The sequence below is a fragment of the Phoenix dactylifera genome, chromosome 1, assembly GCF_051530095.1.
Source record: "Phoenix dactylifera cultivar Ajwa chromosome 1, Ajwa_hap1_PhDact_Kaust_v1.1, whole genome shotgun sequence".
In the NCBI taxonomy this organism is placed as follows: domain Eukaryota; kingdom Viridiplantae; phylum Streptophyta; class Magnoliopsida; order Arecales; family Arecaceae; genus Phoenix; species Phoenix dactylifera.
Window position 1 is genome coordinate 35,386,085 of NC_143190.1, and position 16,416 is coordinate 35,402,500.

The 16,416-nt window shown below is 46.6% G+C and overlaps 2 protein-coding genes and 1 long non-coding RNA gene across 3 annotated transcripts in view; all 3 read right to left on the bottom strand.

Moving 5' to 3' along the window:
• Positions 1-247: 247 nt before the first annotated feature.
• On the bottom strand, positions 248-1,313 carry LOC120110591 (uncharacterized). Its single transcript, XR_015987649.2, has 2 exons — positions 989-1,313; positions 248-550 (listed from the first exon to the last, which is right to left on the bottom strand). It is a non-coding gene; the product is annotated as an uncharacterized LOC120110591 (long non-coding RNA).
• A 9,601-nt stretch (positions 1,314-10,914) lies between these two features.
• On the bottom strand, positions 10,915-11,850 carry LOC149768596 (uncharacterized). Its single transcript, XM_089930580.1, has one exon. The coding sequence runs from the start codon at positions 11,593-11,595 to the stop codon at positions 11,119-11,121; it is 477 nt and encodes a 158-aa protein (XP_089786706.1). The 5' UTR covers positions 11,596-11,850; the 3' UTR covers positions 10,915-11,118.
• Positions 11,851-16,276: 4,426 nt separating this feature from the next.
• LOC103698328 (U3 small nucleolar RNA-associated-like protein) overlaps positions 16,277-16,416 on the bottom strand; it is an 11,301-nt gene continuing 11,161 nt past the window's right edge. Inside the window, exon 7 of the mRNA XM_008780326.6 lies at positions 16,277-16,416. This exon is cut by the window's right edge and continues 18 nt beyond it. The gene's annotated coding sequence lies outside the window, so the exon portion shown is untranslated.

Sequence of the window (16,416 nt, forward strand, 5' to 3'; positions counted from 1 at the left end):
GCTGGTTACTGCAAGTTGTGAAATTCCTCTCAGACCAAATTTGACTACACATACCCAGCAGTTAGTGTGCATCTATTTTTGTCAGGCTTGAGCAGGTACAGGATGCTGCCTTATCTATCAGTGTTCGCCGCTGCTGGACCCTGCCCTTGTGAAGGTCAATCCTACTCAAAGGTCAGAACAGAAGACTATATCAAGAAAAATTCTCTAAATTCTACTCAAAGCTGTCGGGTGTTGGAATGTTGCAGCATGGTTAAAGCTCTTGAAGTCATTTCTATTATTGAGGCTTCTGGAATTTCGATTACAGAATCATTCTCTTATGATAATATCATAACTGACAGATAGTTTAGAGTGCATGGAATTAAAAATTTATCTCGGACTGGTTGTTTTCTTAATTTGGCCTTTCTTTATCTTCGGGTTTTGTTGTTAGCCATGCTTTTCTGCTTCTTGTTCTGCTGCCTTCTCTGCTTCTGAAGCTGCTGACTGGAAGTCTTTGCTTATCATCCCCGGCACAACAAAATTAGTAATCCAAAACATAAATAACATGACTGCACTGCATAGTCAGACACAAGATCTCCATCATATGAGGAGTTGGAAAAGCTTTATAGCACATAAAAAAATAAAAAAAATAAAGAAAAATATTGGGTATGTTTTTATTGCTGTTCGATTGAAAGCAGCCTAATGACATTGGCATGATATCTTCTGTTCCAGTAATAAGATGGTAGCAGCTGTTAGTTTACCTTTAATGATGGCTGTTATTTTTGTACTGATGCGAATCTAGAAATTGTAACTTTCTTATATTCGGCCTGTAATATTATTATCAGAATACCAAATATAGAGATATAAGGCCGCTATTATAATGCAGTAGTAAAATGGTTCAGAAAAACAGGTCCTCAAGTTTATTTAGCATTTTAGCCAAATCATGTTCTCTTAAAATGGCCCTTAGATATTCCCTCCTGCTAACCATGGTGTAATGCAGAGCTGTGCTTACCTGATTGGGATCAGGACTGAGATATTCCCTCCTGCTGCCGGGGGGTTGGCAGCTACAGTGAGAGCATTGTTGAGAGCTTGAGTTTGAACTGTAGAACGGGAACGCAGAGGATACCTTCGTTTGGGTGTTCTGATGGGGAAGAGCAGCTGCGTGCCCCTTCTTGGTTGAGGTGCATGGTCGCTGAGGAATGGGCGAGATGGAAGAGATGGACTTGGACAACGGATAGCTTCCATAGAACTTGGACACTGGGGAAAGTCGTATCTCTCTAAGGCCTTCACTCAATCTCCCCATTCCCTTATTTGAGCGTGGATAATGTTCCCTTATTTGAGTGGCTCCTGGGCGGTGCCATCGAGTCATGCTTCATGCACTCGCTTCTTTGGTGGAGAATGGAAACACGTTGCGGTGAATTTGGACAATCGGTGGCCGGGCAGGGATTTTCGCCTGTCTGCAGCTTGGCTCATTGTGGTCCCACTGGGCAGGCCGGTATCTGTGCAGGGTGCTGGTCTGTAGTCGGTGTCTCTCTATTCATGTTCTTAAATTTCGAGTACCCACATATACTTGATACGTTACCAATACATATAAATTGCTACGTAGGTAATGGGAGCGAGCTACATGTGACAAGGAGGGCCATCCGGCAAGATTTTATCAGATAAGGGTAAGGCTGCAAATGGGTTAGGTTGTCTCGACCCGACCCGCATAGACCCGACTCAACTCGAATTTTAGGACCCGCGGGGCCAGGTTAGGTCTTAAATTTAGACTCGTTCTATTTTTCGGATCGGGTTGACCTAGATTCGTCCCGACCCATTTTTTTGTCAATTTTGGATCGTTTACCAAAAAGACCCAATCCGACCCGACTCGAACTCGAATTATCCGTTTAGACCCGCAAGCTGCAACCCTAGATCTAGAGGCCCACAAGCCGCCAGCTTCTCCTCCGAGGCCTCGTTCCTCGAGGAGATCGGATCCTCGCTTCGTCTCCTCCTCGCGCGCCGAGCAGACCCATCGGGAGATTTCAATGCTGTGCTCCTCGACGAGATCATGGAAGGGGGTTTTGCCAGTCGGGAGCTCGAGGAGGAGGACGCCGAAGCTATAGACGTTGGAGTGAGGGGTGAAGGAGCAGAAGCAGGGGTGGCGAGTCTCCGGGGCGTGGTAGAAGAGGGAGGAGGAGGAGGGGAGGTGGTCGTCATCGTCGGGGGAGGGGAGGAGCCAAGGGACGAGGCCGTAGTTGGTGAAGCAGGACTCGAAGTCGCTGCCGAGGAGGACGTTGGACGTTGGATGTTGGAAGTTTTGGTATCCGAGTCTCCTGTCCGGCGGAGGAACCCTAGATCTGGAAAAGTCGAGAAAACCCTTCCTTCCCGGATCGCTCTCCCCTTTTTGCGCGACTGCGAGTCTCTACGGAATCCGGCGACTTCGGCGTGCTTCGTTCCTTCTCCTAAAGTATGTCCCTCCTCCGAAACCCTCTTCCTCCTCCTTGGATCTCACCTGCGACCACGACACCACCCTCTTCCTCCTCGGATTTCACTGGCAACCCCAGACCCACCCTCTTCCTCCTTCTCGGATCTCACCTGCAACCTAAATGCCACACTTTTCCTCTTCCTCCTTGGATCTTACGCCGATCACGATGCCATGCACCCTCTTCCTCCTCCTCCTCCTCCTCCTTAAATCTCACCTGTGACCTTGACGCTGCCCTCTTTAGACATTGCCCTCCTCCTCCTCCTCCTCCGATCTCACCTGCAAACATGATGCCGACCTCTCCTGATGCTACTCTCTTCCTCCTCCTCCTTTCCCTCTTTGACGTGCCGCCTTCACCTACTCGCCTATGCGGACCCTACCCAGATCCAGATCTGACCCAACCGAATGACCTGTTGGGTTCAAAATTATAGCTGTAGACTCCATCTGACCCGATGTTCAATCAGGTCGGATTTGGATTTAAAATTAGGACCTGAAAAAAAAATCGGATCGAGTCGGAATCACTCAAGATTCGATCCGACCCATTTACACCTCTAGATAAAAGGGAAGTATTATAGTTGGTGGTGTGGGCCACCCCAAAAAAAGAGGAGGGGGGTGATATGCGCAGGATTCGGGTTCCTCGCAAGAGATGAAACCTGTATAGGAAGAGGACAAAAAGAAGGGAATGGAAAATTAATAACACAGTGTTATCACCGGTAATGAGGGTCTAATTATTAGATGAACAAGGTCCGGTGGACCAGCCCCATACTCGCTCACCATGTTACCCTCTTGTATTTAAACAATTCAAGGTCAAATGAAGGGCGCATGCTATCCACCGTACATATGCTCCAGGATTTGGATTGGTCTACAAGATCATGTTCATGTAATAATTTCTCGTAAACATAACCCTATAGTTTCTATAGACCGGGAGGGACGAAGTCTTCATGCAGTTCTGGGAGGGGCCATGCTAGCAATGTCCCCGCTGTCGAGAGATTTACGCAACTCAACAATGGCTTGTTTGGATCTTCTCTTGCAAACCGATGTCCAATACAGCTGGATAAGTAATTCAGGATGCTCATGCTTCGCTGTTGAGGGATGAGGACATGGCTTTGCCTCCATGTTCAATCCTTTTTTATGGAATTGGTGGCAGATTGGGCTACATTAAGTGTGTTCCAAGCTTACTTAACTATATATCGAGAAGACTTAACTGTGTACTAGGCTATATTAAGTGTTCAAACATTAATTAACCACGTGTCAAGCTTACTTAAATGTGTACCATGCTCTATGAACTATATACCAGGTTAGATTAAGCTTACCTATGTAACAAGCTTGCTAACCTAATTGCAATGATGAGTTAATTGTGTTCGAGGCTATATGAACTGAATTCCAAGCTTACTTAACTAATTACAATGGTGACAAATCTACTATACCTATCAATATTATAAAAATTAGATTATTTACCACTCACTCATTATTTTTTTATTTATTTTATTATTTATTTATTTGTTTCATTGAAATATATTTATTTATTATTTTATTTATTTATTTATTCGTTCATTCGTATATATTTATTTATTATTTTATTTTATTGAAATGTATTTATTTATTTATTCATTCGTGTGTGTGTGTTTTCTTTTTCTTCTTTTCCTCTTTTTTTTCTTTTCTTTTCTTCTTTTTCTTTTCTTTTCTTTTTTCTTCTCCCCCCCCCCCAGCAAGGCTCGAGGCATCAAAAGGGGGTCGGGGTGGCGGCCCGTGGCCGCTACCGGCCACAGCCTGTGTGCAGAAGACCGACCTCTTTTTCTTTTTCTTTTTCGGCACCTCTCCAACATGGGGGTGGAGGCATCTTCGGCATTTTGTTTCAAAAAAATACTTTTTGAGACCGGAAATTAAAGCTAGTAAAGTTGTTGGACTGGACATTTGAATTATGATCAACAGGGACTTGCTGTTATACCAACAAATTGAAGGCAATGAGTGGTTCCAGTCCTCCGGTCCAATGCCAGCTAGTTACCGGTCAATCGAAGTTGGCAAGAGAGCGTGTGAATGCAATAATTCAGCGAAAGGATGATGTTGCTGCCCTCGCGCCTGGGCATCATCCAGAATTGTCATGGGAAACTTTGGTCCGCTGGTTGACCAACCCCCAGCTTGACCAAAACTCAAAACTGGAGAATACCGCTGAGCTCATCCTGCAGGCAAAAGAGAACCGTACCAGGTTTCAGGGCATAAGTACATTAATTCGACTACTTTTGTCGCACTCAAGTAGTTTCCAAATCGCATCAAGCTAGATCTCCATTGAGGGAGATGTATTAATTACCTGCGGGGTTATTGCATGTCCTATCATGACTCACGAGTTGAATAAAGAGGACTCGCAATCCCAGTGATATCACCCTGCTCTACCAGGTGGTAACATAATCTAGTCTTACGGCCGGCAACATTTCACTGTTCTATCACGTAATGATCTCATATAATCTTATAGCTGTGCGTACGTGTGTGTGTGTGTGTGTGAGAGAGTGAGAGAGAGAGAGAGAGAGAGAGAGAGATCGGCCAAAATTCTTGTTGCTGGAAATTGGACCCGGGGGCCGCCGCGAAGCCGGGAAAGGAGGAGCTCCGCTGCTACAGGGGGCGGACGGCGGTGCGCCGGCCGGCTGCGTCCTCCACCGTGGGGTGTGGGAGCGTCCGAAGAGGGGTGGTGCGTCCAGTCCTGTCCTGTCCTGCAAAAAAGCCGGTGGCCGGGCTCCCCGGCGCCGGCCCTCCGATGCCTAAGTCAGAGGGGGCAGATATGTGGAGAGAGCAGGGAAGAAAGTATGTGGAGAAGATGAAGAGGATATATTTCCTCAATTGTGTCTGTGTTGTTTAGTTCTTTCCACCCGGTCTAGGAGGGTTCTCCTAGGCTTCGGGTTTTTTCTCCTGTTTTGGTCCTTTCTCCCTTTTCCCCCCAGGTTTCCTTTTATAGGAGGATTTTTGTTACCTGGGAGGTGACAGGAGGTTTGTCCTGTTTTGTAATAATTGGGCACGATTTGGCCCATTAATGGCGTAATTATTCGACCTGGGACTTCATTTATTACCGAATGAACCGGCGGTCAGGGAGAGCCATACGTTCTGATGGTTCAGTGATCCGGAGATCGTCTTGGGCCGTGTTCATTAAATGACTGAGTGCATCGGAGACTTGAGAGAGTCTCGTGCATTAATGGCAGGTCGTGCCGAATACCTGCGAAGATCTTATGCCTTGATGGCTTGGAGATAGTGGCAGGTTATAGTGGAGTTGTCAGGTCCCTTAGAGGGTTAGGTGGAAATTGGATATTTGGCTAAGGCATGGGCTCGGCCTGCTGTGCTCGGCCTTCTGGTCTCAGCCTTCTGGTCTCGGCTCTCTGGTCTCGGCTCTCTGGTCTCGGCCTTCTGGTCTCGGCCTTCTGGTCTCGGCTCTCTGGTCTCGGCCTTCTGGTTTCGGCTCTCTGGTCTCAGCCTTCTGGTCTCAGCCTTCTGGTCTCGGCTCTCTGGTCTCGGCCTTCTGGTCTCGGCTCTCTGGTCTCGGCCTTCTGGTCTCGGCCTTCTGGTCTATGAGCTCGAGAGCGGAAGAGCCCGATCACTTAGGATGAGCTCGAGAGCGGAAGAGCCCGATCACTTCGGATGAGCTCGAGAGCGGAAGAGCCCGATCACTTCGGATGAGCTCGAGCTTGCTGATGGATTTGGGTGCTATAATTACATTTGTGGGGTGGTCCATTTTTCTACCAACACTACCCCCCGACTTCCGAGTCCGAGCTGCTTTTTGGCTCGGGCGAAGGAAGTAGTTCAGTCATCGATCGTCCTGGTGCTGTGAGCGTTCTTACACCAAGGCGACTGAAGACGCTTTTTCTGCTCGGAGTCCGTTCTTTGGGGACGTTGGCAGAGAAGAATCCAAGTAAAGATAAATGAGAATGTAAAGACATTAAATGAATGGGTACCTTGTACCGTGTGCGTCCTTGCGCCGGGCGACTGAAGACGCTTCTCTGCTCGGACTCCATTCTTTGGGGACGTCGGCAGAGAAATCCAAGAATAGGATAGACAATGTAGAGACATTAATGTAGAAACATTAAGTAAATGGGTACCTCTCATGCAGTTGGAGTTAAGTGCTTCAGGTCGACTCAGCGGCCTTCTTTGGGATGTGGTCGACTCAGCAGGGTGCCCCCATTCAGATCGGGGCGTGTTGTCGTAGAAGACGTCGAATGTCGTCGAATGTCGTCGAAATGGCGTTGAATGTCGTCGAATGTCGTCGAAGTGGCGTTGAATGTCGTCGAATGTCGTCGAATGGCGTCGAATGGCGTCGAATGGCGTCGGATGTCGTCGAATGGCGTCGAATGGCGTCGGATGTCGTCGAATGGATGTCGTCGAATGGCGTCGAATGGCGTCGAATGGCGTCGAATGTCGTTGGATGGCGTCGAATGGCGTCGAATGGCGTCGAATGGCGTCGAAGTGTCGTCGAATGGCGTCGAATGGCGTTGGATGTCGTCGAATGGCGTCGAATGGCGTCGAAGTGTCGTCTAATCGGCGTCCCGAGCTTAGCCAGAGCATCATTGGAGACGCATACAGGAGACGGACTTCGTCCGTTTAGCGATCGTGCGCCCTATTCGGGGCGACGTTTGGTCGTTTTTTGGATTCTCCGACCTGAAAATAGATAAAATATTGAAATTATTTGAAGCCAAAGTGGCGTCCTGTACCTTTTGGAGATATTTTGATGGCTTCCGAGCTTCGAAGTCCCTTAGGACTTAGCTTGGCACTAGCTTTCTTTGGCTCGATTTTCTGGGGGAGGTGTTCTGCATTCGGGCTTCTGAGCTCGGGCTTCGGAGCTTGGCAGCCTTCTGAGCTCGGCGGCCTTTGGTGCTCGGCCTTCTGAGCTCGGCGGCCTTCGGAGCTCGGCCTTCTGAGCTCGGCGGCCTTCGGAGCTCGGCCTTCTGAGCTCGACGGCCTTCTGGACCATGAAAGGATTTAGCTTCATAGTACTTTCTTGGGGTAGAATCTCCTATGAATCTAGCCAGAGGAGCGCTCATCCTTTAGAAGGCATACAAAATAAGGCATCAGCCGAGCTTTCATTATGTACTAAAATCCTTTTTTTAAAGCCTTGCAATGATGAGGAAAATAGCTACAGCGTCGTCATAAAGAGGGCTCAACACCCTTTTGGTCTTCATCAGAAAAGGAGATGTGACTTTCACAGTGCACGGATGCTTTGAGGAAGCTCTTTTTTCCGAGCTCGGAGCTTCTGGTGCCTCTAGTTGCCCGCCCTCTGATGGTATTGATGATGCCCGTGAGAGGTCAGTTGTCATTCTGCTCCTTATGCGGCACTGGATTTTGTTCCTCGGGCTCTCTCCTGTAGGCATGATCACGGACAAAATAACTCAACCGACCTCGGCGGACAAGTGCCTCGATCTCATCACGAAGCTCGTAGCAATCCTCCGTATCATGGCCGCGATCTCGGTGGAAGCGGCAGTACTTTTTCGAGTGCTTCCGCGACTCTGTCGGACGCATTCTCAATGGAGGTCGGAGGTAGCCCCGACCCTCAATCTCCATGAGGATTTCTGCTCGGGTGGATGTGAGAGGAGTGTACTTCTGAAATTTTTGGAGGGGAGACCCCGGGCGAGCTAGGCTCTTGGGCCAAGGAGGCTCTTTCTCATGCCAGGGGAATCTGCTACTTGGTTGGGAGTGCTCCTGGTGCTTCTTCTGCATCTTGGCAGGTTGTTCGGCTTCCTCCCGCCGAGAGGCCATGGCTTCCTCAGCCTTGGCGTACTTGCGAGCTCGGGCCAACATTTCGGTGAAGTCCGCAGGAAAGTTCTTCTCGATAGAGAAGAGGAACCTGTAAGACCGGGCTCCAGTCTTTAGTGCCGACATGGCGATTGACTGGTCCAGTTCCCGGACTTCCCATGTTGCGGTAGTAAACCGATCCAAGTACTCCTTGAAGGACTCTCCCTCCTTTTGTTTGATGTCAAGGAGGGAGTCCGACGTCCGCCGCTGGGGCTGGCTAGCGGCAAAATTACTGGCAAACTGCCTGCCGAGCTGCTCAAAGGAGGAGACAGTACTCGGCTTCAGCCCGGTGAACCAAAGCCGGGCCGGTCCTCGGAGCGTTGCTGGAAAGGCTTTGCACATCATGGCCTCCGAGGCTCCTTGTAGGGCCATTAAGACCCGATAACTCTCCAGGTGGTCGAGGGGGTCGGCCCTGCCGTTGTAAGGCTCCACCTGGGGCATCTTGAACCGTAGCGGGACCGGTTCATCTTCAATCTCCTGGGAGAAGGGTGACTTCGTATTGAACTCGAAGTCGCCGGTATGCCCCGACTTCCTCCCGTGGAGTGCCTGAATTTGGCGCTCCAACTTCTCGACTTTCCGGTCGAGTTCATGGTTCTGGAGGACCGCCGCCGCGGTTTGCTCGGGTGCTGGTTGTCCTGGAACCGACTCAGCTTCTGAAGGTTGGGGCCAGCCTTCGTGACCTCTGGCCAGGTGCTCTCTCCAGAGGGAGGCCTGGACTCGAGAGTCCTGACCTCGAATGGGAAGCCCGCTTGTAGGAGGCTCCGGTTGGACTGGAGCCGGAGGAGGCGGTGCTGCTGGAATGCCCCTGGGTTGCAAGCTTTGGACGGCGGTAGCCAAGGCTTGCACTTGTTGCACCAGGGCATCAAACTGCTCCGGCTGAACTTGATGAACTGACTCAGCCGGAGGTGGTGAGTTCCGGACGGAATGCTCAGGACTGGGTGGAGGACGTCGAGAGGCATTGGAAGCCCCTTTGCTTCTTAGCTTCATGGCAGCGAACTCGGGCCCTTCCTCTAGCGCCAACTGTTGCTGGAAATTGGACCCGGGGGCCGCCGCGAAGCCGGGGAAGGAGGAGCTCCGCTGCTACAGGGGGCGGACGGCGGTGCGCCGGCCGGCTGCGTCCTCCACCGTGGGGTGTGGGAGCTTCCGCGCCCTTCCTGCCTGCTGAAATTGATCCGAAGAGGGGTGGTGCGTCCAGTCCAGTCCTGTCCTGCAAAAAAGCCGGTGGCCGGGCTCCCCGGCGCCGGCCCTCCGATGCCTAAGTCAGAGGGGGCAGATATGTGGAGAGAGCAGGGAAGAAAGTATGTGGAGAAGATGAAGAGGATATATTTCCTCAATTGTGTCTGTGTTGTTTAGTTCTTTCCACCCGGTCTAGGAGGGTTCTCCTAGGCTTCGGGTTTTTTCTCCTGTTTTGGTCCTTTCTCCCTTTTCCCCCCAGGTTTCCTTTTATAGGAGGATTTTTGTTACCTGGGAGGTGACAGGAGGTTTGTCCTGTTTTGTAATAATTGGGCACGATTTGGCCCATTAATGGCGTAATTATTCGACCTGGGACTTCATTTATTACCGAATGAACCGGCGGTCAGGGAGAGCCATACGTTCTGATGGTTCAGTGATCCGGAGATCGTCTTGGGCCGTGTTCATTAAATGACTGAGTGCATCGGAGACTTGAGAGAGTCTCGTGCATTAATGGCAGGTCGTGCCGAATACCTGCGAAGATCTTATGCCTTGATGGCTTGGAGATAGTGGCAGGTTATAGTGGAGTTGTCAGGTCCCTTAGAGGGTTAGGTGGAAATTGGATATTTGGCTAAGGCATGGGCTCGGCCTGCTGTGCTCGGCCTTCTGGTCTCGGCCTTCTGGTCTCGGCTCTCTGGTCTCGGCCTTCTGGTCTCGGCTCTCTGGTCTCGGCCTTCTGGTCTCGGCCTTCTGGTCTCGGCTCTCTGGTCTCGGCCTTCTGGTCTCGGCCTTCTGGTCTCGGCTCTCTGGTCTCGGCCTTCTGGTCTCGGCCTTCTGGTCTATGAGCTCGAGAGCGGAAGAGCCCGATCACTTAGGATGAGCTCGAGAGCGGAAGAGCCCGATCACTTAGGATGAGCTCGAGAGCGGAAGAGCCCGATCACTTCGGATGAGCTCGAGCTTGCTGATGGATTTGGGTGCTATAATTACATTTATGGGGTGGTCCATTTTTCCACCAACAATTCTTAAGCTACAAATATGTGACTGATATTTTGATAACATTGTCGCCAATCATAGCAGGCTCGGGGGTTTGCATTATTATTGATTGCCATGCAGTGGAAACAGGAGATGTAGCATTATTTGATAACTTGATTTTTATGAAATAGTGTAGGAGGCTCTCATCCCTCTAAAATCTGGGGAGAATCAAATTTATACAGTAATATTTTATATATAGAGAGATTTTCGATATTTCTAATATGTAATCTCTAAATGTCAGTGAAGCAACTTTATTGTACACGAAAAATCACCTTCTATATTAAAAAAAATAAATATAAAATAAAATTTTATAACAAAAAATTAAGGAGACAGATAATAACAACTGTTACTCTTGATCTGCAATAGCGAATTATTAAGAACCATCAGTCAAATCTTGTTGCTGTAACGAAAGCCTAGCTCCCCATCACTCATCATAGTTGTTATTTTAAACCATGCTTTCATTCTATACCATGATAAAACAAAATAAAAGGATGAAAATGGTCACGCTCTTGAGATAAGTACACAGGTTTGCAATATTTCATTCACGTAGCAAAACATTACACATGTTAAACTGCTCCGTTATGCGATGCAGTTATTCCTGACTAGGAAAGTAGAGTTATCACACCGTTGCATTTGGAAATAATCGAAGACAAGCCAGTACCCATAACAATTTTTTCGAAGGGTGGGAGTGGGCCATCAGCCCATCACAACTCTTAAGGAGACCCACCACCAACGCCACCCCCAGCTCCTCCTCCGAAACCCCCTCCGGCTCCGCCGCCAACTCCTCCACCACTACCAAACCCGCCGCCGCCGCCGCCACCTCCGAATCCCCCACCTCCACCTAGCCCAGACCCACCTCCCACCCCACCGCCAGCGCCGGCTCCACCTCCGAAACCTCCACCAGCTCCACCGCCAAGTCCACCACCACCACCTCCACCAAACCCACCTCCACCACCTCCACCAAGCCCACCACCATGCCCTAACCCAGCTCCACCGCCAAAGCCAGTTCCAGCTCCAGCTCCACCACCAAGCCCACCTCCTCCTCCAAACCCGCCGCCGCCACCGCCGCCGAGCCCGCCATGGTGGTGTAACCACTTCTGCTCCTCCAAGGCCTCCTTTCCCGCCAGCTTCCTACCACTAGTTGAACAAATGAGAGCACTAAAGAACACTATGAGGAAGAGCTTAGCCATCTTGAACACAGTTTTCGGTGGACTTCGGCTGTGGAGAGAGCCATGGGGAGACCTGGGGTTTATATAGGCGCTGCATGGTAGGGGTGGAGGCCAACGGCAGTTGGGAAGCCTTTAATTGAGTTACCAGCGTCTTAGCTGCAAACGCGTGTCCGAGGCCAGAGGAGTAAATGAGGCCAACCGCCGCTGCCACCGCCGTGACAGCGAAGGCAAGAAGACTCTTGAGCCACCTCCTCGAGTGCAAACGGATAGACCTCATGCTGATCGGATTGGATAGGTGGAGTTTAGCTTTCTTGATGAATAGAAAAAGAAGGGCAATTAATGGACTCTGCCTTTTTTTTTTTGATAGGCATAGGCACGTTTTGTCTTTGCTCTCTTCAATTCATCATCTAGACTGCGCCAGGCTAATAAATATCGTGGGTGTTTCATGGAAATGTCCTTCGTATTTCTATGGGCCCAGCCATGCTGCCACCCAATTTCCTTGTATTCCGCCACCCATGGGTTGCAGGCTTGCAGTTCATCCATTCACAAAGTATATGTGGTTTGAAGCATTTGTAGTGCCATGCCAGGGTCGCAGGGAAAAATTTTTGATTGCAATATCGCCTCGCAGCTGTATGTTTCCACCTCGATCGATGATTGCAGTTTACTTGTAAAAAACTAGAACAAATTTTATTATGGATGAAGAAGAAAGATGATGAAGTTGTCACGGGCATTTGATGTTGTCGGCTTTCTAATTTATCAAATAGATTAGAAAGATGATGAAGGGATATCCAATCATATTCACAAGGCGGCATCATAATGTAAATTTTAATGTTAAGTAAGTTGGAACTCTTTTTTTTTCTTCTTTTGTAGTAATGTTAATTAAGTTGCTCTTAAAAATCACAGGAACACTACACCAAAAAAGAAAATTTCCGACTCTTATTTGCCGACGCTTATTCCAAGCGTCGGCGAAAATTTTTTCCAGTCAACATTTGCCGACGCTTTTTAAAAGCGTCGGCTAATGACGACGCTTAAAAGCGTCGTCAAAGTTAATACGTAATTTACGACGCTTTTTTGCGTTGTTAAATAACGACGCTTTTAAGCGTCGTTAAAAGCATCGTCGGAAGCCAAAAAAACCACCTCATTTTGGTTCCACATCGGCGGATCTGAAATAAAAAAGAACTGTTTATATAACCAAACCCAACCACTCTGCATAAATGAAATGAAGGTACCGATCGGAGAGGTTATTTATATTTCTCTTTGTGTTCCATCAGCACTATGGAATGGAGGACCGCCAATGGTAATTTTCTTGGTAAATGGTAAAGAGCGACGCTTTAAAGCGTCGGGAAAGAGCGACGCTTAAAAGCGTCGGAAAATGTTTTTTCCACTGTAGCATAGGCGACGCTTTACCGACGCTTTGTAAAGCGTCGGGATGGTTTCTACCGACGCTTAAAAGCGTCGCTAATAGCCAAACAAAGCGTCGCTAATGTCCAAGTTTCTTGTAGTGGAAGCACTCGCCCTTCTCACTCCTGGGTGCTAATCCTGGTTGTTGCCGTTGTTGTGTTTGTGTGTGGGTTCCAGAGCAGACAAATAAACGACTCATATGAGAAGTAAGGCTAACAATCAGAACTTCTATCCACAGAGACCCGCTCATGCTCTAATCCCATTACTTAGGTTCTAATCCAATTTTTGATATATCGGTCCGAACTAAGCAATACAGAGCGTACTGTACCATACTAATTTAGTATTGATACTCGGTATAGATGGCATACCGGTATTCGGCATGTCAAAAAAAATTTGTATCATACTGTACCGACACTGCTAGTGTGGCACCGATACAAAATTCAGTATCGAGATGGCGAATCTTGAGTCCTAGCATTGTATATATAATTATAGTGGGACATTAATATGGAGGAGGGATATTGCTTGTATAAAATGTGACAAATATCGACTGTATAGGAGCTGTTTGGAATCGCAAGGAGTCTAGAGGTGGGATTCTCGTGTCATGCGAAGCTATAGCACATTGCCCCACATGACGTGGTTCTGTCGCACTCATCTTCTTAATTTTCACCTAACCGAGCGGAATGGGGTATCGCTTATAACTGGAAAATAATTGAGATTCTAAATACTTGTTTGAGTCTGATTCGATCGAGATTGTTTCCTAATCTGTAGCTCCGTAGATACAAGAATTGCACAATTGGCAGTCCTTAGCACCACCCCTCTTTTCACAGGGTGTCGGAATTTTAGACCAATTTAAACTCAAAAACACTTGATCCACAGCACAGAAATCAGGGAAAGAAAAGCCTCTCGTGAGTCTGGATATAAAGTATCTTCAGTCCTTTCCACAACATCTAAATTTCTAAGTACTAATGTCATGCTGCGAAGACTTTACTCTCCTCCAATTTTTTTATGAAAAGAAATATAACAGTTGATCATTTTTAAACAAGGAATTGATTTGCTAAATTAACCATCAGCTCTCGAATCAATTTGCTAAATTAATCGATACAGTCGAAAAATTTCTGCTCCAACATGTAGTTCTGAAATCCTCTGTAGTTCTGCTTGATAGACGTAGATCGAAGTAACTGTAAGATCTTTCTTGGTAAGTCATCTACAGTCATTCTGGTTCAATTACCTAAGAAGCAAAATGTTAAGCCTGTCTTACTTTTCACAGTTTGGCTTGTGGCAGTTAGATCTTGGGCAAACTGCCTACCTTTGGTTGAAGCAGTTTGATCCTGAGTGTACATTCTTTCTCCTCTTCTTGCCATGATTGTAGTCTACTGTGCTAAATGTCATTTTAATATTGTGCCTCAGTTGGATATAGTCACATTTAGACATGTTTCTTCTAAGTGGCCTTGACATGGGGTTATTTATACAGATGCTATAATTCTATGATTTTAATCTTTACTTCAAGTACTCAACTGAATCCTTTGTTCATATATATGTGGCTAAAATTTTATGCATTTCTTTCTTGGAGGATGAAAGCAATGCACGTTTTGACTCAGACCATGATCAAACCCACTTGTTTCTTCGGCACGGCAAGGTTATTTTCATGTCTTATATTTTGTGAAATAATTATGCTCCAAGCCTCAAGCAATTTACTTCTTCACATTTAGATGATAGATTGATAACTATAATTCTGGATCCATCCTCTGATAATTGAAGTTATTTGTTTCCCATGGTGAAAGTATGTTTGGTAAATTTAAATTGCTTTGTTGCGACTTTTAGTGCAGGGAATCTTACATTCTCAAGGAAGGCTGCCCCAATATGAGATTTATGCCATCTTCTTTGACATCAAAGTCTCACCGTTTACTCAGTGCTCTCGTTGAATCACGTCATAAAAAGGTCAACAAAGTGAAAAGTTTTGTAATCTGACATACCAAAGTGTGCTCCTTCTATTACTTAAGAAGTTGCTTTGCCTATCCAGTATTTGCAACTGAACCTGTCTGACACTGAATAATCAGGTCAAATTCAAGACCTTTTCCATCAATTTCACACTAGCAAAATTAAAATTTTTTTTATAGACTAGTAGATTGCTTCTGTTAGCCGTTTAAACTGGAAGGGTTTAGTCTTTAAATACTATATGCTCTAGATGTAAAGTTTCTGCATTCCCCTGGACATAGCGATATATGGTTAATGTTGAAACCCCTGGGTTCTGTTTGAAACTTGGAAGCTAGGTTAATTGATGGAGATGTATCCTGTTGAATCTGATTTTCAATTTTCTAACCGGAAAAGAAATACAGGAGAAAATAAAATGTAGAGAGTAAAAGATAGGGAGTGGCCATGTTGGATGTACTTTACCTTGTTTAGAGGTCAATAGTAGGTCCTACATGTTCAAACATAATTCAGAAGTTATTTATGGCTCATTTGATTCACGGAAAGTATTTTTCCTTCTAGGAATATGATTTCTGGGAAGCAGATTCTTGAGAGATGATGCCTGGAAAAGTACTTTTGGCATGTTTGGTTGACCATAGAAAAGTGACAGATTTTCAGAGTGCTTATATTTGATTGACCATCCACTTTTCTAAAAAAGTTATGTATAATTCCTATTATACCCTTAATAAAAATTAGGTCTTTAATGCCTCTTTAATGCTGAAGGGCCTTTTTAGAAAAAAATAAAAATGGAGTGATTTTCGGCTCATGGAAAAGTAGCTTTTCCATGTTTCTCATAGGAAAGACTTTCCTATGAAACGTGGGAATCATATTTCCATGAGAATACAAATTTTTTGTCTCTCTCCTTTGAAAACTCTAAGCAAACAAGAGGCATCTTATTACTTTTCCGTTGACCACACTTTCACTCCTTTTCTCATGAACTAAACGAGCTGTTAGGTATCTTACAATAGTTGCATACGTTGGAGACTATAGTTCACATTCTCCTGGATCCCTCTATCCACTTATAGCAGTCCCATGTCCCTGGGTTCTTAGGTTTGTTTTGGATCTCTGGATTTAAGAACATGGGAGATTTTAATGTTTGTATTGCTACTTTATTCTGTGCTACAGTACTGCTAGCGTAGAACCTTTACCATTTTGACTAGTGGCATGATACCAACAGAATAACTGGGATTTAGCATCTCTATTCATTGCAAGAGGATATTTCCAGCGAATGTACTGATAAGTGATAATACTAAAAGTCACGCCCTGAATCTGGCTCGTGACACGGCTGTACTATTGCAAATCTTTGCCAGCAATAGCACGCAGCCACATAAAATTTTAGATCCAAATGAACTATATTATTCATGAATGTCATAAAGTGTTTGAACAATTAGGAGCGATACAGAGCTTCTAAAATTTGAATATTACATATCATTTTCAAATACCCCAACCCTAAATAACATCAAGCTCCCTGCT

What these genes read in the sequence shown, in the direction of transcription:
- LOC149768596 (XM_089930580.1), bottom strand. Translation starts at nt 11,595, where the DNA reads ATGGCTAAGCTCTTCCTCATAGTGTTCTTTAGTGCTCTCATTTGTTCA.